This window comes from Carlito syrichta, unplaced genomic scaffold (genome assembly GCF_000164805.1).
Source record: "Carlito syrichta isolate Samal-C Ts95f unplaced genomic scaffold, Tarsius_syrichta-2.0.1 Scaffold315407, whole genome shotgun sequence".
Lineage (NCBI taxonomy): Eukaryota > Metazoa > Chordata > Mammalia > Primates > Tarsiidae > Carlito > Carlito syrichta.
Genome location: NW_007259503.1, coordinates 616,148 through 637,297, shown reverse-complemented (window position 1 = coordinate 637,297; position 21,150 = coordinate 616,148). Strand labels below are relative to the sequence as shown.

General features: G+C 47.0%; 1 protein-coding gene across 1 annotated transcript in view; it reads right to left on the bottom strand.

Annotated features, from left to right (window-relative positions):
- Nucleotides 1-21,150, bottom strand: part of PTPN3 (protein tyrosine phosphatase, non-receptor type 3) — a 158,701-nt gene that overhangs the window by 26,191 nt on the left and 111,360 nt on the right. Inside the window, exons 13-19 of the mRNA XM_021706304.1 lie at nucleotides 19,432-19,566; nucleotides 17,109-17,285; nucleotides 7,007-7,193; nucleotides 6,797-6,874; nucleotides 5,435-5,491; nucleotides 3,578-3,734; nucleotides 685-830 (exon numbers count right to left, since the gene is read on the bottom strand). Of these exons, the coding sequence (XP_021561979.1) occupies nucleotides 685-830; nucleotides 3,578-3,734; nucleotides 5,435-5,491; nucleotides 6,797-6,874; nucleotides 7,007-7,193; nucleotides 17,109-17,285; nucleotides 19,432-19,566 (937 nt within the window). The remainder of the gene's footprint in view (nucleotides 1-684; nucleotides 831-3,577; nucleotides 3,735-5,434; nucleotides 5,492-6,796; nucleotides 6,875-7,006; nucleotides 7,194-17,108; nucleotides 17,286-19,431; nucleotides 19,567-21,150) is intronic.

Sequence of the window (21,150 nt, the reverse complement as noted above, 5' to 3'; positions counted from 1 at the left end):
CCATTGCACTCCAGTCTGGGTGACAGAGTGAGACTCCAACTCAAAAAAAAAAAAAAATAGTCTCAATCCTTGGATTACAGGTCCCTTGTGGGGAGACGGGGCCTGGCTTTGGTTTCTTACCCATGTCTGTAGGGTTCTGGGGGCCTTGGGAGGGCAAGACGCTATGTGCTCAGGGAACGACACGAATGGCCCCAAATCACAGAGTGCAGGTAGTGGGGCCAGAGAGCTGGCTCCTCTGTCACCCCCCAGGCTGCTCACCAGCTTGCCTCTCCATTACCTTCTACTGCTGCAAGTTCAGAGCTTTTGTGCTGGCAGTTAGATATGCTCAGAGTCTCTCCTCCTCGGTTTCTGACACATTTCTCCATGACTACAGAATGTTACTAGAGTAAGAAGGTGAGGCAGAGTTCAGCGACGGGTGGTGCGACGGGTGGTGTCACTGATGCCCTGCGTGCTGCTCTAAGCCTGAGAGGATGATGGCCTGCTGCGCCTCCAACATCGACAGGCCTCACCTCATCAGTCCTCGCAGCAGTCCACTGACTGTTGTAGGTTTGTGAAACACACAATCATCTCAACCGAGGAAATGAAGCCTGTGTCTCTGCACCTTCGCTGCTCAGCTGCATGGGCAGCCTAGCAGGTGGCGTGGCGTGACCCAGGTTGCGGGGTTTGGCCCTCAGAGGCTCTTACCTCAAACTGGATCAGCACTGTCCCACTTTCGAGGCCCTTCTTTAGCTGTTCCATGGATCCTTCCAAAGTGTCCCCACCCTCTGGACACATGGGGAAGAGCTGGTTCAGTTCATCTTCAGACTTGATATCGGCGAATGAGCGGACAGCTGGAACGTAAAGACAACGTGTGTCTGGCTTGGGCAGCACCGCTCTGGTTTCAGTTTCCCTCAGACAGATCACACTTATGACACTTCGATGGAGATGGTTTAAAACATCTTATTAAATGATTATGCACGTGGTCATCAGTCTCACTAAAGACACTGCTTCTAGGTGAATGATTCAGTATGTGTTCGTTACGTAAAATGACAAACTGATCTTTCTGGTTAGTTTCAAATGATGGCGTTTAGTACTCAGAGGCTTTTGCCAAAGGTAAGGAAAGAATGTTTTTCAGGAAATCTACTTTCTCTGCTTACTCTTTCTGACCCATCTGGAGCTCCCCTTCCTTCCCAGGTCCTTCCTACGTTCTCCCTAGGCTTTTGTCCAGGCATTCATAGGAGGTTCCAGACACTCCCCATGACAACGTCATTCCTGAGAGCTCGTTCCCTAACTTGAGACCATTTCCATGTGGAAAGTTCCCAAGTAAGTATCTTAGTCCTAACTTTAGTACAAATTCTCCCTTCTTGTCAACAGGTAAAAACAAATCTAAGACCCCCTCTTCTCCTGGCTTGTACAGCACTCCACCTCAGTTTGCCGGTGTCTACCATCTCTTCTTTCTTCAATCTCCCAAACTGGAAACTTCAGAATCATTTCTGCACTCAGAAAGGAAAGTCATTCCTTTACTCAAAAGCCTTCAATGGCTCCCTACTGCCTTCAAGATCACAGGAAAGGAGAAGGAAACTAACAACGCTGGAGCATCCCTGCATAGCTGAGTTGAATCCTTACAATTCTGAATCTGTTGTCATTATCCCATTTCACAGCTGAGCAAACCAACTCTCAGACAGGGCAGACTGTCTGAAAAAGACCAGCTTGTCAGGGTGGGTCACAGGAGTTCTGTCTACATCTACCCGACTCTGAAGACTACACTTGTCACGGACCACAGAAGCTCCACTCTTCTTGGGCTACTTTTGTGACTTCTGTTTTACCTGATTCTCCCTGTGTTACTGCTTACTTGACATTTTTCTTTCAGTCAGTTCTCACTTTTTGTTTACATGCTTATTTTTAAAATAAATGCACCATCATGACGGTTACTAAAAAACCAGTGGCAGGGACTGCCCATTCAGCTCTCCTGTCTACACACCTTGGCTTTCCTCACCCCACATAGGCACCAGCTCCACCATGGACCATGAGGAGGACTCTCCCCGGCCTGCGATGCCCAGCATGCCGCGAGGTGTGTCTGTGTGATCTAAGGCTGCTGCCCATCACCGGATTCCTTCTGCTGCTGTATCATTCTTCCTTACCTGTCACGTGGCAGTGGGGCAACTTGCTTCACCTCTGTGACTTGGCTTCCCCATTTCCTCACTAGGAGATAATATTACTAAGTTTTTAGGAGAGCCCTAAGAGCAGAAGAGGATAAGGATGCAAAGCAATTAACACCGTGCGAGGTACTTCACTGATGTGTCGCGGACTTCAGCTACTACCACGGCTGGGTGCCTGCTGTGTGCTTAGCACGCTGCCGGGATTTGGAGGGGATGGGGAGGTAAGAGGAGGAAGGGTGGGGATCAGGCATCTGGAGACAACCGTTGATGCCTCACGGAGGAGGTGGATTGGAGCTGGCGCTGGTGGGCTTTGGGCTACAAGTCCTAGTAGGGCCTAGTAGGAGAACAGCGATTTGGGGCGTGGGGCCATGTCTACCTGGGAGGCCACAGCAGAGCCAGGGCTTTGCAGTCACCTCCTGCAATTACCTCCAGTATTTTACAGCTGTACAGGAAGATTCAAGGGACTTGTCTTTTTCTTCTTCTTATTATTATTTTGGATGAACCTAGTACAATGTATTATTCCCTACTTACCAAGCACTCAGTTCTTTCCAATGTTCCATTATTATTTTTCTTTCTTTCTTTATGTATGTATTTATTTAGGTTTAGGGTTGTGGGTACAAGTGAGGATCTACTACACAAGAAAGTTGCCTGCGGGTGATGTCCGGGCTTCTAGCTGGCCCTCTCGCCCCCTGAGAGTGGACCTGGTACCCAGCATGCTGCCGTGTGGCCTCCATCCCTCCTCCCTCTCTCCCCCAGCAGTGTCCAGTGTCTTTGGCTTATTATTTCATACCAACAATGGCAATGATAGTCTTATGCTCCCTAGGGGCCCTCCAAGTCCCACCCCCATCGGACAGCATTTCCGTTGCTTTCTGGAGTATCATTTAATCTTCACAACAACCCTGTGAGGTCAAGACCACTGCTATCCCCCTTTTATACTTGGGGAAACTGAACCACAGACTGGGTGTATAACTCGCATAAGGTCCCTCAGCCTGCAGGAGGCAGAGTTAGGAATCATCTGAGACAGTCAGACCCCTCTTTCTTGACTGCCTCCCCAGCAAAATCAAATGCACATCAATAAAACATAGCCCAATCTCTCGGGAAGGGATTGACAAGGCAAAGGTCCATAGGGCCGGGCAGCTAAGGGAGGTGCAAGATGTGGGCTGAGCTGAGCCTGGGAGGGATGGAGGGGTTCATCTCCTGCATAAAGGGGGGTTGTGGGTGCCACCTCGCTCCAGAAGACTGGAGGAGCCAGGTCCTGTGTGGCAAAGCGCCACATTTTTCTAGTGAGAAGCCAGACATTCGGGCTACTAGGGGAAAATTCTTGATTTTGAAATGTAGGCTACAAACTCAACATTGTCAAAATCATGGAATGGGGTGGACAAGGCCCTGCTTTGCTCAAAGGCGTCCCTGTGACCCCTCCCCACCGCAGGTGCTGTTACCTCTCCTCCGGATCACCAGGGCCAGCTCCCGCGAGTGGGACTCCCGGCTGGCTTTGATGAACATCACCACCTGGTCATGGGTGTGTTCTGAGATGTCTCGGCCATTGATTAACACGATTTGATCCCCTTCGTTCAGCTTAGGAATGCAGGTGTCCGCCTGGGCGGAGGGGAAAAGTGAGTTTCTCCCGTTACCATAACATGATCCTCCAGAGAAGAACGCTGACGCACGCCGCTCTCCCAGACACTTGAGACCGTGATCAAGTTCGCCTTTTCCCCCTCAGGTATTACTGTCATTATTTTTACATCCACTGCCATGTGAACATGGGAGCTGACTGAGGGATTTTAAAGAAGTGCTACTCGGAATGCAAGCTAAAAAACACTTCTGAGCCGGGCTCGGTGGCTCAGCCTGTAATCCCGCGCCTTGGGAGGCTGAGGTGAGTGGACTGCCTGAACCCGTGGGTTCGAGACCCACCTGGGCAATGTGGTGAGACCTCATCTCTACAATAAATTAAAAAAATTAGCCAGGTGTGGTAGTGAGCGCCTGTAGTTCCAGCTACTTGGAAGGCTGAGGCGGAAGGCATTGCTGGAGCCCAGCAGGTTGAGGCTGCGGTGGCCGGGAGCGGCCACTGCACTCCAGTCTGGGCGACAGAATGAGACTCCAACTCACACACACACACACAAAACACTTCTGAATGAGGCTTAGAAATTCCTGAGGCCACTTCTCCATGGTAGTCAACTTTCACTGATTACCATAATGACTAAGACGCTTCCAATCTTTTTTTTTTTCTGGAGGTACTGCTAGAAAATGATTTGCTAGCCAGAAGTGAGTGCATATCTGTCTTGCAATGGAGAAAGTCTTTGTAGGCCTAACACCAGAGACAGAAACCATTATGAAAAGAAGTAATAAACTGGACAACATAGGAACGAAAGCCTTCTTAATTTACAGAAGCCATAAACAGTAACACAAGGCAAACTGCAAGCTCAGACACTACTTAAGGGTAAAAATCTCAGGGTTCCCTTTTAGGAGACATAGTGACACAATGCTCTGCTTTAAAAAAGCAAATGAGGAAGGGCAACTAGGGAGTCGGAAATGGTAGCTCATGCTCATAGTTCCAGCTACTTGGGAGGCTGAGGCGGGAGAACTGCTTGAGCCCAGGAGTTGGAGGCCAGCCTGGGCAACACAGCAAGATCCCATCCCTACAAAAAAACAAAACAAAACAGTAACTATGGAAAGTTATGGATAAGTTAATTTGTTTGACTGCAGTATCTATGAAGAACAAAACATGTTACACATTTTAAGTATATACAATAAAAACATTATAAATTAAACAATGGCTTGATATTTTATCATGCCAAAAAAATTTTTTTAAAGAAGAAAAAAGTAAACAATGTCCTTATGAGGCCTATAGAGAGGGCCAAGGGGGTTGGTGTTGGAGAGACGCTGAGGAGGGGCACTGGTTCCGTGTTCCCACTCAAAGTGAGCAGAACAGCAAACTCTATGCTTCAGTTTCCTTCTGTCGACAGTGCTCCTCAAAGTTTAATCGGCACACAAATCACTCAAGGATCTTGTTAAAAATGCAGATTCCAGTTCAGTAGGCCTAGGCTGGGGCCAGAGAGTCTACATTTCTAGTGAGGTGCCTGGTCCTGGTATTGCAGCCTCGAAGACTACACTGAACAGCAGGGTTCTAGAAAACAAGGATTCTATCCTTTCTTTCCATCAATATACGTGCATTTACACACATTCTTTGCTGCTGGCCAAACAAAAAGAACCCCAAAAGCACCGGGATACAGAAATAGAAAACCGTTAGAACAAGGGAAAAACAAACACGAGAATTAACAAGGAACATGTTTACTTACGGGTGACTCTGGGTTTATCCTTGATACCACAAGAGGCATCTTTTGATCCACTCCTCCCTGTAAACATTTTAAAGTAAAACACACTTGAGTAGTTCACAGCAACAAAGATCAGCAGACACCCATCAGTGGGAGACTTCTGGCACACAGGGGCCTCACCTTCACCAGGACCTATTTGAACCACATGTAATTTCAGGGCTAAGGAACAAATTACCGATCCCACCGGACCTAGTAGGCTCACTGGAAGATCTCTGCTCAGAAGACCCCCTCTGCCATCCCCGAGTTCCATGAACTAAAGATGCACATGAGCTGGGCACGGTGGCTCACACCTGTAATCCCAGCACTTTGGGAGATGGAGGTGAGCGGATTGCCTGAGCCCACGGGTTCGCGACCAGCCTGGGCAACATGGTGAGACCTCATCTCTATAATAAATTAAAAAAAAAATTAGCTGGGCATGATGACACATGCCTGTAGTTCCAGCTACTTGGAAGACTAAAGTGGAAGGATAGCCTGAGCCCAGCAGGTAGAGGCTGTGGTGGTCATGAGCATGCCACTGCACTCTAGCCTGGATGACAGTGTGAGACTCCGAGTCAAAACAACAACAACAAAAACACCACACACACACACACACACACACACACACACACACGGAGAGAGCAAGCTTCTTTTCAAAAATGCAACCCCCACCCCCCTTGCCCAGGAGTAGGGCTCCACAAGCACCTCCTATGAGTGCTGCTGGGAAAGGGAGTCTTCAGTGGAGGCAGCAAGTCTTTGGGAAGGGTCACATGCTGTGAGCGTGACTGGATTGAGGGCTGGTCCTCAGCAAGGCTGCTGGGTAGATGGGGTGTGCATGATGGTAGCTATGGGTTGGGCAACAAAGACCACCTGCTTCACTTTGTCCTACAGCAGGGGTGGGAAAAATTTCCTGTAAGGGTCAGAGAGGCTTTGTGGGAAAGAGGGCTCTGTAGCAACTACACAACGAAACCCCTTGCAACTTGAACTATTTTCTCAGATCAGCTTTAGCAATGCAGAAGGGTTCCTTTAAGTGGGAGATCTGTTCACCAACTGTGTGCCCTCACCTCTCTGAGCCTCAGCATTCATCTTTAAAATAGGTTTGAAAAAATACTGACTTCACCACTCATGAGAACTCAGTAAGGCAATGTGAGTCTAGTACATAGCCAATGCCAGGCACAGAGCAGGCACTCGGCACTCAGTAGTTGCTAAGGCCACATAAAAACTCCCAATTCTGGGGGAATGAACTAATTTCCTTACATAGCTTAGGTATGCAGCACATTTCTAATGGAAATGAAAAATGCATTGAAAGCTTACTTCAGTGCATAAAACCTCCTTATAAATGCAACATACCTTAAGATTAAATCCAAATTTTCCATCTTCATCTGGCGTGATACGGATCAAGATCAAGTAGCCGTCACCATTATCATTCTAGAAAAAGTTTGAAAGTGGTCATTTACATCACTTCCCTCTCTAGCGGTTGGTAATATTTTCTTTTAGTCATAACTACTTAGTTGCCCGTGAGGGGCTGGGTGGGTTGCCTGGCCACCTGCACTCGCTCACCTTGTCACAGTAATACTGGCTGGCGTCCTCGGTGGAGCCCCCTTTGGTCACCCTGTGGAAGTCCTCTAAGAACTGCTGGTTGATGCCATCAGGTGAAGAGGAGCCTGGAGCATTTGAAGATGGAGACACAGAACTGGATGACTTCCGGGTCAGGCAGCTGTGTGCTGGATTGTTCTCGGATAAACTCCTTCATCGTGGGGAAGGAGGAGACATTTTAATAACTGGGTTAATATTTTATTAGAACAAACGTCGCTGACTGCTGGGGCCTGGCACCTCAGGGCTTTACGTAACCCTAGAACCTTAGAAGAGTTGCAGGGTCACCTCTAGGGCTCGGGCATACCCAGAGCCCACCAATCGCCCCTGCACCTGCATCAGGTCTAAATGTCATGACATTTGGTTTTGGGGAAAAGGAACAGGAGGCAGGGCAGATCCAGGGCTTGCTGAGAACTCAGCTCCCCTCCCTGCTGCTTTAGAAGGGTGACAGGGAAACGTGCCCAGTTATTCCGGTGGTTTCATTATCAAACCACATGCTGCCAGGCAAGCTCACACAGATGCACATCCTTACCCCTTCTGAAAGCGCTTTTCCTTCCATCTCATTCCTGCGCGTAGCTCTGCTTCATAGGACTCTTGGGTACCCAAAGGAAATGGGATGTCTCTTGCATATTCAGGATAATTTTATTATTCCTAGTTGGCATTCTTTGCCTGTGACATCCATTAGTTGCCCACACTGAGATCATATGGTTTATTTTACTCTATCTAATATAGGTCCTTTTGTATCTGAGAGCAGCACTGTCTAACATGGCAGCCACTGGTCACATGTGGCTACGTACATTTAAAGAGATTAAGATGAGAAACTCAGTCACATCTCACATGCTCAATAACCACGTGTGGCTAGTGGTTTCTGTATTGAACAGCACCATTATAGAACATTTCCATCATTGCAGAAGCTCTGAGCGCTGGCTCAGAGGATTACAGATGATTAGAACCAAACAGACCTCTCTGGTCATTTGTTCTAACTCCCATTACACAGAGGAAAAAAATTGAGACCGGGAGAGGCTGAGTAACTCTGCACTTAGTAGACAGAAGTCTTAGTAGACAGAAGTGAGTCTCGAAAACTTTCTTCCCTCTCCAGGCTATGCCAAGTCTGTTCCTAAGACACCGCCCCCCGCCCAGATCTCTATGCTCCAAAGGCCACAGGGATTTAATCATGCCTGCTGCCATAGGACAGGATAGAGCACTCGACATCTCTCTATCACCCACACCAGCCCCTTCCAGAGCTACAGGGCTAGCATAGATGCCTTAAAAAGCCAACCAGTATGGAGCTTCCCTACATTCTAGACTCTGTCCCATGCTAATGTCCAGGTGAGGTGACAGCAAAGGCAAGGAGACAAAGACATCAGTGAGACACAAACAGACAAAAGACAGCTGTGTGTTGGACTGCCTCTTTCTCAAGCTTTATGTCAAGACTTTATTCATGGATTTTTCATTAAATTGGTACTTCTCTGTTTCCTAGTGAGCTTACTTTAAATATAAAATCTGTGTCATATTCACACAGAATGATTCACAATCTCAATTTATTTGAAGAAAATATTCAGCGACAGACCAACGTAGAGACACAGCTCTGTGTTAAGAGTTTGGCCTTATGGTTGGCAAGTTGCTGGTTGAGGGGAGGATGATGTGGATGGGAAGGCACTTCAGAGACAGGATATTTTGAAACTGAAGTTGTATGCAGGTGGTGCATTTTCAGATCGAAAATGAAGGAGACTTTAATTTACTTAAAAGGAAGCTTCAAAAAATTCCCCCTAAATTGGGCAACACCGCTAGGTTTTCCTGATTACAAGAGCATCACCTAGTGGCAGAGAAAGTAACTGCTTGGCAATTGCTTTACAAGCTAAAATGCTTGCTCTAGGATAGATTTCCAGTTCTAGGATGAACTTGAACCTGTAATACAAAGAAGCTGCAAACAGCGCATACACACTTCAAACATTTGGAAGAATCCAAAAGCTGATGACAGCAATGGATAGGGTGAAGGTCATGTAAACAAAAAACAGAAAGGCAAGGTGATGACACAGAAGAAAATAGAATAATTCCAATAAAATTGTAATACATTTTATATTGTTTGCTGAATCTCAAAATTTTGAATTTGTGGATTTCACCATATGAAGTTTCAAAGTATTTTTCTTTTCAAATATGAAATGCAATGACCTATCTAAATAGCCCACAGTATAAATGATGATAGTACTACTACTGTAACTATGACTATTAGTATGACTACTATATTCAAAGTCATTTTATGCCCCAACTTATTTTCTAAGCAGGGCTGGAAAGGTCACTTTCGGGACAGTCATCTATTTCAACAAGTGGCTGATTTGGGGCCTGGCCAACTGTGTACCGAGGTTCCCTGTAGGGTGCCGTGACGTTCCAGTCAGTGTGCAGGATGGACAGATGGATGATGAGGGGGACACTGAATGAGGAGGCGTGGTGAGCAGGTGGCAGTTGGACACAGCGCTGAGAGGCCAGGAGTAAAGACACCAGAGCAGTGAGAACGCCTTCCTTTGGCAGGTCGCAGGTGCTACTGAGGGAGAGCTTGGTGGGGTGCATGGGGAGGAAAGGGGGGCTGCCCGTGGGCTCCCTGCAGGTTACTGTGAAAGAAATGAAGAAAGAGGCAGGATAAGGGAAGCAAGAAGGTAGGGGCAGGATCAAGCCCGTGACTGACGGAGGAGGAAGCAGAAGCAAGAGGTGTATCCCTGAAGCAAGAGGAGGGGACACTGAGGACTGTCACCATCATCTGGGAGCCAGAGCAGCCAGTATGGGGCTGACCACACTCCAGCTTCTGGGGAGAAAGGGGCAGAGACAGACAGATGCGACCATCAGCCAGACACAGGTATTCACCCCCAGAAAACAGATGCTTCCAAACTGTAAGACAGCAGGCGTCAGAAACAAACACCACAGGAGAATTCATTTCCCTGCAGAGTGGCAACATGAAAGAAATAAAGATGGCAGGATTGTCCAGGAATGAGAGTCCTGCATGACGCTCTCCCTAAACCCTAGAAAATTACGAAGACTCCTGTCCCACTCCCTGGCACTGCCTGTGAAAGGGAACAAAGTCATGCTCCCAAATTGCCATGTGACAGAACAGGGGTCTTGTTTTGGGTCATGTTTCTCTCTCAAATCGATGAGCATCTCAAGGTCAGGAGAGATCCCGGTCCTCTTTCTATTCCTCTCCTGGGACATGGAACACAGGATCAGGCACACAGTGAGCGCCCAGTTAAAATGCTGAGTGAATGAAGGAAAAAAAAAATCTTGACAAGGTACCTGGGATTAGTTGGGTTACTCTGGAAGAACACGGAAATGACTCAGGAACCTGGAAGCTCAAGTGCAAAGAGAAGGCGGGTTAAAAGGTTCTTAGTATCTGCAAAATCAGAGCTTTGAGAATGTACTGCTCACATGAGTCACCAGGGATCTGGTTCAAAGGTAGGCTCTGGTTCAGCAGGCCTGCAGGAGGCCCGAGACCCTGCATTTCCAACAAACACTCAGATGACTATGGTATTGCTGGCCAGTGGCCATGACTGGAGTTGCTAGGACTAGAGGACGCTGGCAGTGCACCCAGACCACATGGTTTCTTTTGAGTAAAATTCCTGGATACATTTTTCACATGGATCCTTACATAAGGGTCCTTGAGTAACAGAAAGAACTCTCTCTTCAAACATGGATTTTTAGGATACGAGACACTCTTTAAGGGAAATGGCTCATCTCCTGCTGTAATAAATGCCAAGAGCACAAGATCAAAGGGGCTGAGGGAACACGGCTCGGGTCTGTGGTGTTCTGAGCTCTCAGCTTCCTCGCTGATGGAATAACAGACCATGAATCTGTCCTCTCGGCTGCGCCTTCAGATGTCAGACACCTCAATGGCAAGACAGCACTTGCTGAACCAGTCAATCCATTCTTAAATTCTCTTCTGAGAATCTCTCACTGACATATGCCCTGGAGTGGCATACCCCATAGCCCTGCTCGTAGATGCTGTGTAACCCAAACTCATCAAAGTAAATTTGCTTGAGTTCTTGGCACACAGACAGATATCATGTGATGCTGCTCACAGGACAGACACCAACGTGGAAGCCGTGGAGGGAGCGTCCCATTGTGAAAACTTGGGAGCCGGTTGGTGTCTGAGGGCCTATCCTGTTCTATCTGACCATTGTTTATCCATCCGTCCATCTGTTCGTCCGTCCATCCGTCCGTCCATCCATCCATCCATCCATTTTTTTAGGGAAGGAGAGGTGAAAAGGGCACCAACCTTGCCCTCAAAGCGCTCACTGTTTATTTATTTTAAGAGAAAGTATCAAAGTTATCGAATAATAATAATATTATCATGCTCCAGTAGAGATGCTCAGAGGTCTGGGGTACAGTGGGAAGCCAGGAGAGGTTTCACTTGAGCTTGAGTTGGAAAGATGTATGAACAGGAATCTGAATAGGTAGTCAAGGAAGGAGGAGAAAGTATTCTGGCAAAAAACTAACAACACAAAAACGAAGCAGCAGCACAGGCAGAGACAGGAAATGTCGTAAAAGCAGAGAAAAGGTATTTAAGCAGGGAGTGACATTCTCAGCTGTGTATTTCAGAAAGATCGATATGCTATTCTTGTTAAGGAGGGCTTGGAAGGAGGAGAGAGCAAAGACGGGAGGGCAATTTGGATACGACTGCACTAGTCCATGGCGAGAGATGACCATGGCTGCACAGGGGCAGTGCAGGGGGGATGGCGGAGGGGTCAAATGTAAGAGATGCTCGGAAGATAGAATTAACAAGGTGAGAAACAGCACGAGAACAGTGAAAGAAAAAGAGGAGTGAGGGATGAATGAAGTTTTCAACAAACTCTTCTCTGCAAACTAGGTAGTATTGGAGCGGGGCCCCCTCGACAAGATGCAGGAGCAGCCTCGGGCTAGACACGAAGATGACGAAGAGCGGACACTGGGCCATGCTGGGTTCCAGGTATTTGAGAGACGTCCACATGCAAGTGGGTCCAAACCAAGAAGGACAGGCAAGGTTCGGGGAACATGGACACAGACACTCCTAATGAAACCCTGTCCCTGACGGGTGTTCTCCGGGGGGATACGAGGATGGTACACAGACCCTCTCTCCGCATTCTGATCTAGAGCCACCCTCTCATGAAGGGCTCGTGTGTCCTTGAAGAACTGTGGCCATGAGGGCGTGGGATGGATGGTGGCCACGCTGGAACTGTTTAATAATTTACAGAACCACTGCCAGGGCTGGCAGGCAGAGCTGGAAACAGATACCATCTGTGCTGTTCTAAAAGCTCGAGACAGGAACCTTTATGTCAGGTCAGTGTCAAGGAGGCTTCCAGCCCCGCTTGGGAAGAATGGCGGGCATCCAGGCTGTCCAACAGCAGAGTACATGGCCATAATGCAGGGGCACTCTCCATCGCCAGTGGGGTGCTCGACCCTGGGGGATCAAGACAGGCCAAGGGAATTCCTATGTTGTGGAGGCACCTGAAGAAGGCAACCTGCTGGGTCCCTTCCAATGCACAGAGATTCTAGAACAAAAAGTGACAGTGACCCCATCTCCTATGGAAGAAGGCAGCCTCAAAGAAGCAAACACACAGCAAAAGGAACCATGCTGGCACAAGCTCTACCACGCCGAGGGGTGTCTCGCACCGGGGACCGGTCAGCACAACTGTGATGAGATAGCCACCAAAAAGTCTTTTGAATTCAGCCCTAGGCTGCCCTAAAATTTGTCTCCTCAAGTTTCTGTTCTGCAAGTGATTTTTTTTTTCTTTAGGGAACATCCTCTCCCTTTTATCTGGGTGGTGGTGGGTGGGGTTTTATCATGTTTTTTTGTGTTTGCCACGAAGAAACCTCACTTCTCTGCAGAATTTGGTCTTCACGCTGAAGCAAGGGAAGGAACACATAATGGCTGATGGAACCTTGGAGCCACAAAAGAGCGCAGCCTACTTGGGCACAAAGCACACTGCCAAGGATTCAAAACTATAATCATAAACTTTGTTGCACTGCTATAAATACAGAACAAACCAGAGAGTGACTCATCCGCTAAGATAACATTCCAACAGCCTGAGCTGCACCACGTCGGTTTGGGAGCCCAAGTCCAACCACTCTTTTTCTTTCTTTCTCTCTTTCCTTTTCCTTTTTAAAGCGAGTACAGAACATTACACTTAATTCTTCTGAAAAGGGAGCCTGTTCCCTCCCTGTGATATTATTTCTCTGGTTTCTCTGATAGACTGCTGCCTCTTGCTTCTTGACACAAATCCACTGCATGAAACATGTCAAACATTTCTTAAACATTTTGCAAATACTCATGGAAAGTAACCAACACAGCTTTCGTTCACCAAGTACATACCGGCCTGTACTTCTCACCTGGGGCGGCAGGGGGGATCCCAGACCCTCAGGAGGGTCAGCTGCCTCTAGAGACCCGGCAAGGCGGCTTCCCGCCAGCAGAAAGAGGTCCTCTGTAACCCTGAGGTGGTGGGCACCGATTTTCTAACCGTTCACCCACTTGCAAAGCACAGTCACTAACTCGACTCCCTGAGATGTCTATCATCAGCGCACCTGGCAAATCTTCAGCAAGGAAGGCTGCCTTGGAATCACCATTATTTGCTACTTTTAATATTTAGTGCCAAAATTAAAAGTGCCCCGGGAGGACACATCTTACAAGGTCTCCTGGAGGGTGTCAATGTGCATGTGCAGGGGCAAGCAGGGCCAGAAATGATGCACACCCAACAGGGCCTGAGGAGGTATCCTTGACTTTTTGTTTCATTTTAATGAACTTAAATGTAAATGGTCCTAGGTGGCCGGTGGCTCCTGTACTGGCCTGTGAAGAATTCCAAGAGGTGACTGTAGCCCCCAGTAGGAGAACCTGATGGACACGTCATTCCCCAAACCCTCTTCTCCTTCCATCAAAGCGACAGAGTCCATCATGGGAAGACGACGACGGCTGATAATGTGCTACTTGCCTTGCTGGCCCAGAGGCTCTTGAAGGCAAAGCCGTGTCTGGTTGCCTCCAATGACCAGCCCCGGTTGTGGAAAGTGTGCTGCTGGGCTCGGGAGTGAAGCATCCACGCGCCTCTGGACAGCATCTCTCCTCACCTAGCACCGACCGTGCAATGACACGTCATTGGGCGATGGGCCGCAAGGGTTCTCACAGGCCACCCGCCCACCCACTCCTGTTCCACCAACAAGCAGCTGGGTCCGGTGACCAGTGAGTGGTGTCAAGCACCCAGACCGCAAGCAAGATGATGATTCCAAACCTACTTACGCTCAAATCCCATTTGAAAAATGCCTTTTTCTCTTGGGGGTTCACTCTAAGAGAATGACGGAATAAATGCGTTAGTCTAGATAAGTGCGCTGATAGCACTTTCTGGGATGATGGGAATGGGCTCTACCTGTGCTGAGCCACTACCCAGCTGAGGCTGCAATGCTCTTGAAATGAAGCCTGTGTGACTGAGACATTGAATGCTTACTTTTTTTTTTTTTTGAGACAGGGTTTCACTGTCACCCAGGCTGAAGTGCAGTGGCACAATCATGGCTCACCACAATTTCTAACTCCTGGGTTCAGGCGATCTTCCTGCCTGTCTCCTGAGGAGCTGGGGCTACAGGTATGCACCACCACCCCTGGCTAATTTTTATGTTTTGTAGAGATAGAGTCTCAATATGGTGCTTAGGTTGGTCTCAAACGCCTGGCCTCAAGCGATCCTCCCTCATCAGCCTTCCAAAATGCTGGGATTATAGGCGTGAGCCACTGCACCTTACCTACAATTTATTTTAATTAACTTATATCTGAATGGCCACCTGTGACTGGTGGTTACTGTCCTGGACAGTGAAGATCGAGGTGCTCTACAATGGGTTGCACATCACAGAAGGAAGCTCTGACGTGGCAGGTGTCAGTGGGCTTCCCAGAGCCCTCGGACAGTTCCCTAACTCTCTTCTTTTACCACAGGGACAGAGCCCCATCGCAGACTCACACAGGCTCTAGTCACACACACTTGCACTCCTGCCTTGCATTTCTAGATTTGCTGTGGTTTGCAAAGCCACAGAGTCAAACAAAGCAACTCACATCCATCCTCTGTAGCCTCAACAAGGGGGCGGCAGACTGCAAGTTGGAGCAAGAGATAGTGGTCACTTAAAAAAGGCATCATCCAGCCAGGCGTGGTGGCTCAAGCCTATAATCCCAGCACTGTAGGAGGCCGAAGTGAGAGGATTGCCTGAGCCTGCGGGTTCGAGACTAGCCTGGGCAACATGGTGAGACCTCGTCTCTACAATAAATTAAAAAATTAGCTGGGCATGGTAGTGCATGCCTGTAGTTCCAGTTACTCAGAAGGCTGAGGCGGAAGGATCACCTGAGCCCAACAGGTCAAGACTGCAGTGGCCGTGAGCAGTGAGCCACTGCACTCCAGCCTGGCAACAGAGTGATACTCTGACTCAAAAAAAAAAAAAAAAATTAAAAAGGCATCATCTAAGCTCGGGTCACAAAAAAATAATGACCACAGGGATTATTTAATCAGAGGTGTTAAGAACACAGATCAACTGGAAACCAAGTTTGCTGTGGGCAGGAACAGAGGAGAGGTAACAACCTTTCCTGTAATGGGAAGGAGGTTTGCAGTTCACCTCTGAACACCTAGAGCACAATCCAGATGCATTTGACGCTTTAAGCCAGTAGCTATATTGGCAAAAAAAATTTACAGATTAAAGTACCTGCTTGCTAATCCTATCTGTTAGGGGAGGCATTAGGTTTCTATATTTTGGGCATAGTTTGGGGCTTAACAGAATGGATACCAATGACTATGCTCAATTTCTTAGCAGTTTATCCTTTCCTATCATACCTTGGTCTTATTTATGATCTGTGTTTTATCTACTTAAAAAATGATTTGAGACAGCTTACCTCAAAAATGTATAGATATGATTGAATTGTGAATTCATTAAAACAAGAAAAAAAAAAAAGAGAGACCCATATGATAAAGCAAGAGAGGAAGAGAAGGGACTATATTAAAAATCTGGGCTAAGCTGGGCTCGGTGACTCAGCCTGGAATCCTGTGCCTTTGGGAGGCTGAGATGAGTGGATTGCCTGAGCCCGCGGGTTCGAGACCTGCCTGGGCAACTTGGTGAGACCTCATCTCTACAATAAATCAAAAATGAGCCGGGCATGGTAGCGCACGCCTGTAGTTCCAGCTACTTGGAAGGTTGAGGCGGAAGGATCGCTGGAGCCCAGCAGGTCGAGGCTGTGGTGGCCGGGAGCAGCCACTGCACTCCAGTCTGGGTGACAGAGTGAGACTCCAGCTTAAAAAAAAAAAAAAAACAAACAAAAAAATCCTGGGCTAAGAGAAGTAAATGCAATTGAGCATAACATACAGCATGAGCTTCCTGGTAACCAAGGCAAAAAGGGAAATTCACGGACTAGATATATCTTATTAAATAACAAAAATACTCAACCAGTCTTTTAGGAGAGACTTCTTTTTTTCCTGGCCTTGACCTACAAGGGGAATTTGTTATATTAAGAAATGTGGAGCGGGATATAAAAGAATTTAGTACAAACTGTTCTTGACAAAAATTTGACACAGGAAATTAGAGAAGTTTTAATATGTTTGTTTCTTTATACTAACTGTTAATTAAAACAAAAAAGAAGACAAAAACCTTGAGGGCATACTGTTATTCTGGGAAGACTTTTAGAAGCAAGCACATTCCCAGTGACCTGAAATCACACGACAGTGAAACTTTGATGATCTAGAGAAATCACAGTTACTGTGGTCCCTAGAGTCTATACCTCTGAATTATAGAAGGATTTAAACTGGGCTGTGCTCAGGAACTGGAGAGGAGACTAATCAAGAGACTAGCAAGTGCTTGGAGAATAGAAAGTCTTTGTTGTAGACAAAAAGGAGCATAGGCTCTAGACCCCAGGCACACAGGCTTTCTTCACGTAGAAAGGTGGAGTCTGATTTATGTTCTTATCCTGGCAGAGAGCACCTCTGGGAGCTGGCTGCAGGCACTGCTCTTGACCCCTCTCAAATGGCAACCTGGGTCTGAGCAAATTCCACAACAGCCAAAAAGCAGATACAAAGAAAAAAAAATACAAGTTTCTTACTCTCGGTGTGGGCTTCGGTTCTGAGAAAGTTCGGAATCGCTGTCTTTAGGGGACAGAGAGCCCTTGTATGTGTAAAACACATCTTCTGTTTCCGTGATGTAGGTCATTTCATTCCCAAGGTTATCTGCAGAAGAATGGCGTGGCTTTCGGATTTCGTGTCGGAGCCGAGGACTTCGCCTGGGTCGGGGAAACGTTGAGTGTAAAGCGTTCAAAGCAAATTCCACTTAAAAATTTCATTAGACATCAGTGATCTAACCGTGTGTCCTGACCTTTCTAAGGATGCCTTTCTCGGCGGAGGCTGATAGACATTCAGAGCTGGTTAACTCATTCCTACCCCAGCAGAATTCACCAGGGGCGACACAGATCCCCAACTCTCAGTCAAGGGGTGTGGCCCGTGGGACAGAGCAGCCTCAGTTGTATACACAGGCAGCATTAGATTGCTTTATGCCCTCCGGGGAGGCGATACGTGCTTTAGGGTGGGTAATTCTTGCAGGAGGACTCAAGCTCGCAAAACAAAAACCAGCCATACTGACTGCTGATCAGACAAATTTTCTGATTAATTCAAACAACACAAATAAAAGGTTTTGAAGGCAAAGTACATCTCTTAGCAAAACTCAAAACTTATTTTAATTACATCCCTGCATGTGAATCTCACGTGATCTAAGGAGGGATGTTTGCCTTTGAAGATCGATCCCTTATTAAACACGAGGCATTAGATGGGCAGACACGCTCTGCCCTACTCTCCAACAGCAGCGGAAGCTGTGTGACCTCAAGCAGGGCAGGTCACCTCCCTGGGCCTTGGCTGCACTTACCTGCTCCTGAGAATGGATCAGATGAGGCCGTGTTCTCAGGACACCCAGCACAGCGCCTGGGCATCGGTTCCTGCGGGGGGGATCCCAGGCTGTCTAAGTCCTACCTTCCCTCACCGTTTTCCCATCTTCCCTTTCTTTGTTAGCCATTTCTCCTTGGGACTGTGAGGGCCTCCATGATTTGCAGTCCTCCTGGGATAATCAATAATGCTGTGTCCAAAGCAGAAGTAAAAAGGCTCTTGTGACTCCTCAGGAGAGGACCTATAAATAGCAGCCAGCGCTCCAGGCCACGAGTGTGAGTGTGGCAACATCCAACCCCGCTGTTCCCCTGGATCCCGTCCTGGGCTTCTCTCTGGGCTCCTGGCACTGCTGCCTACTGGGTTTTCAGATAAATTAAGCTGCTACTTTATAGCATGAATCTACCTCTCTAGAATGAGGTATCTAAATCTTGGAAACCAAGAAGCGAATCTTTCAGTCATGTGTCCCCTAACACTAATCCTGTCATCATCATCCCTGCCCAGAGCATTGGGCCCCCAGTGGAGGGTCCTTCCCTAGCAAGCCTGCTTCTTCTTCTTTGTCTGCCTGTCTCCCAGTTTCCCTTAGGCCCATGGACCCTGGCTCAGGAATGTGCAGATCCACCTGTCTTTAGTGCCACACTCTTATTTTAGTGTCGAGGGCAGTGATTCCCTGCTTGGTTTCCCCTTTTGCTGACAGCTGGCCTTTTGGGGGGCATTCACAGAAATGGTGTGATGTCTTTGGGGACCATTATAATAAAATGACAACAACAATAATAATTCCAACTGACCCTTTTGAAACAAGCTTATGAGACACTTGTATATTATTATTTCATGTGTGATCATTTTTATAATCCTCTTACAGATGGAGAAACTGAGACCAGAGAGGTAAAGAAACTTGTTAATCAACAGAAGAGCCAAAATCTGGGTTCAGGTCTTTCAGCTACAAACCCAGTGCCCTTCCTACTTTGCCAAACTGCCACTTCCTTTCTTTTAGGTGGAGTTCACCCTCCTAAGCTGGAAGGCTCCTTCCCGATGTGCATCTGCTCCTGTGGCTGAGGGCCACACATCCTCACGTCATTTGTTTCGTGACCTGCAGTGGCTTTCCCTACAGTTTATTCTGCAGGATATTAACGGAAAACATGAGGTTAAACAAAGCTGAATGCACTTCTTCATCACAGGACTTCACTGAGTGTTGACTATGCTAATGTGTGCTGTGATTCCAAAACCAAGAGGGGCATTTCAGCAGCAGGCTACAGTGTCCCAATTTACTTAGATCAAATACATTTTTTTAAAAAGAGCTTCTTAGCATTATACACTATGGGAAATGTTTAGCTAGATGTGTGTACTTCATGAATACAGTTACTTCTGCAACAGCCCAAAATGCAAATGTAAACCCTGATTGTAGGCCATCTATATTTAGAGTTTATGAGTTGAGTTTTTATTTGTAAAAGAGATAGAGTGTCTACTGGTGGGGAGTACAAAAAAAGGAGGACATACCAGTTGGGAGTAATGGGAGGGGACCGGGAAGGCAGACTCTTGGTTTCTAAGTGCTCCACTGACAAGGATCTCCGCATGGCTGGGTTCCACACCATCCCTCCAATCACCTTTTTGCAATATTGGTTATTTACAGACCTGAAAAACCAGATGTAGGTTCACTTTCTACACTGACAAGTTCAACAAGCAAGAAATTACAGCATGTGTGAATCAGTGTACACATGCTCCTTCCCTGACAGGTGCCTGGGGAACACCTCAATGCCACCAGCCAAGGTCACGTGGGGTAGAGTGTGGCTGCTGAACAGTGACTCCTGCCTGTCCTGGCTTTTCCTCATGTGACTTCTCTCTCGGTGAAAATGCTTTCTTGTCCTTACTACTCAAGCAATGAGCTGCTTCCAGAACATAACCGCACCACAACCAGATTAGAAGGGATTTCCAGGATAGTACAGAAATACAGCTCAAGTAATATCAAGGAATTCCTACTTCACTCGCACTGGCATGAGTAAAAATATTAACCATCTTTTCAAGTGCTCTTCGGCATTCTAGTTGGCAGAAGCTGTCACTGCAAATCACTGGCAACCCTTTGAGTAAGGACCTGAGAATCTACTTAGAAAGCAGTTTTAGATCATGTTTCTTTGAATGTGCTACCCTGAAGGCTACTTTAGAATTTTATTTGTACTTAGAGAATTTAAAAGTTTAGCTATCTAGATTCCTCAGAGAATGAATTATTTGAGAGAATGGAGCATGAAGCCCATTGAGAGTTAATACTTTCAGCTCTGCAAATTTTAAACCATGTTTTAACACCTTATGAAAACATTCTATACACTCCTTTGTGGTCTAAAACCAATCAACAGACACAAAACGGAAAAAGAACAAACGAAAGAACATAAACAATACCAAACTCCCCCTAGATTATCATGTGCCAATCTAAGAAATACTGTTGTCAACCTAATCAAAATGCTCACAATACTGGGAGAACCTTTCCTCTAAGGCAAGACTACAACAGAAACCGCCTTACCAGTGATTAAAACCACAGGATCAAAACCAAGGAAGCAAGCTGCATGATTCCAAGGTTTAATGTAGCAGTTCCCAAAAGCATGTGTCATGGGTTATTAATAGGGACTCTTTGAAAAAAGTGTTCCATTGTCCCTTAAGTTTGGAAAATACTGAACATGTTTCTTTTACATGGAACCTTTCAGAAGGCCCAGTTTGCAAATGGATAAACGTATCTCTAAGGGTTGAGCAAATCATGTAACCCTTCCAAGCCTCAGTTTCCTCATCTGTAAATGGAGGTAATGAGAGCCGAAATTCACCAGTATGCTGAAGCTGGCACAGGTAGTAAAGAACTGCTGACCTATCCACCCAAATGACCCCCTCCAACTCAAGTGACCCCCTGTGGTAGATGGTAGATTAAAGATGGCTGCAAGTTCTTTGACTCTGGCCTGTGACTGCTTTCATCAACAGTCTCTGTGCCAGTTTTGCCCTTGAGAAGACCAACTCGTTCTGCTTTTGGTTCCTGGAATCCTGAGCCTCCATGTAAGAAATTCTGGAGAGTCCACCTAAAAAGGCCGAGGGGTCCAGCCTTCCAATAACACCATTAAGACACCAGGTATGCAAGATAAGTTGTCTAGGCCCTCCAGACCCGTCCAGCCAGCAGCCACATTCACCAAAAAAATCCTCATCTATATCATGGGAATCCTAAGAGTCAAGCCCTGTGTGAAT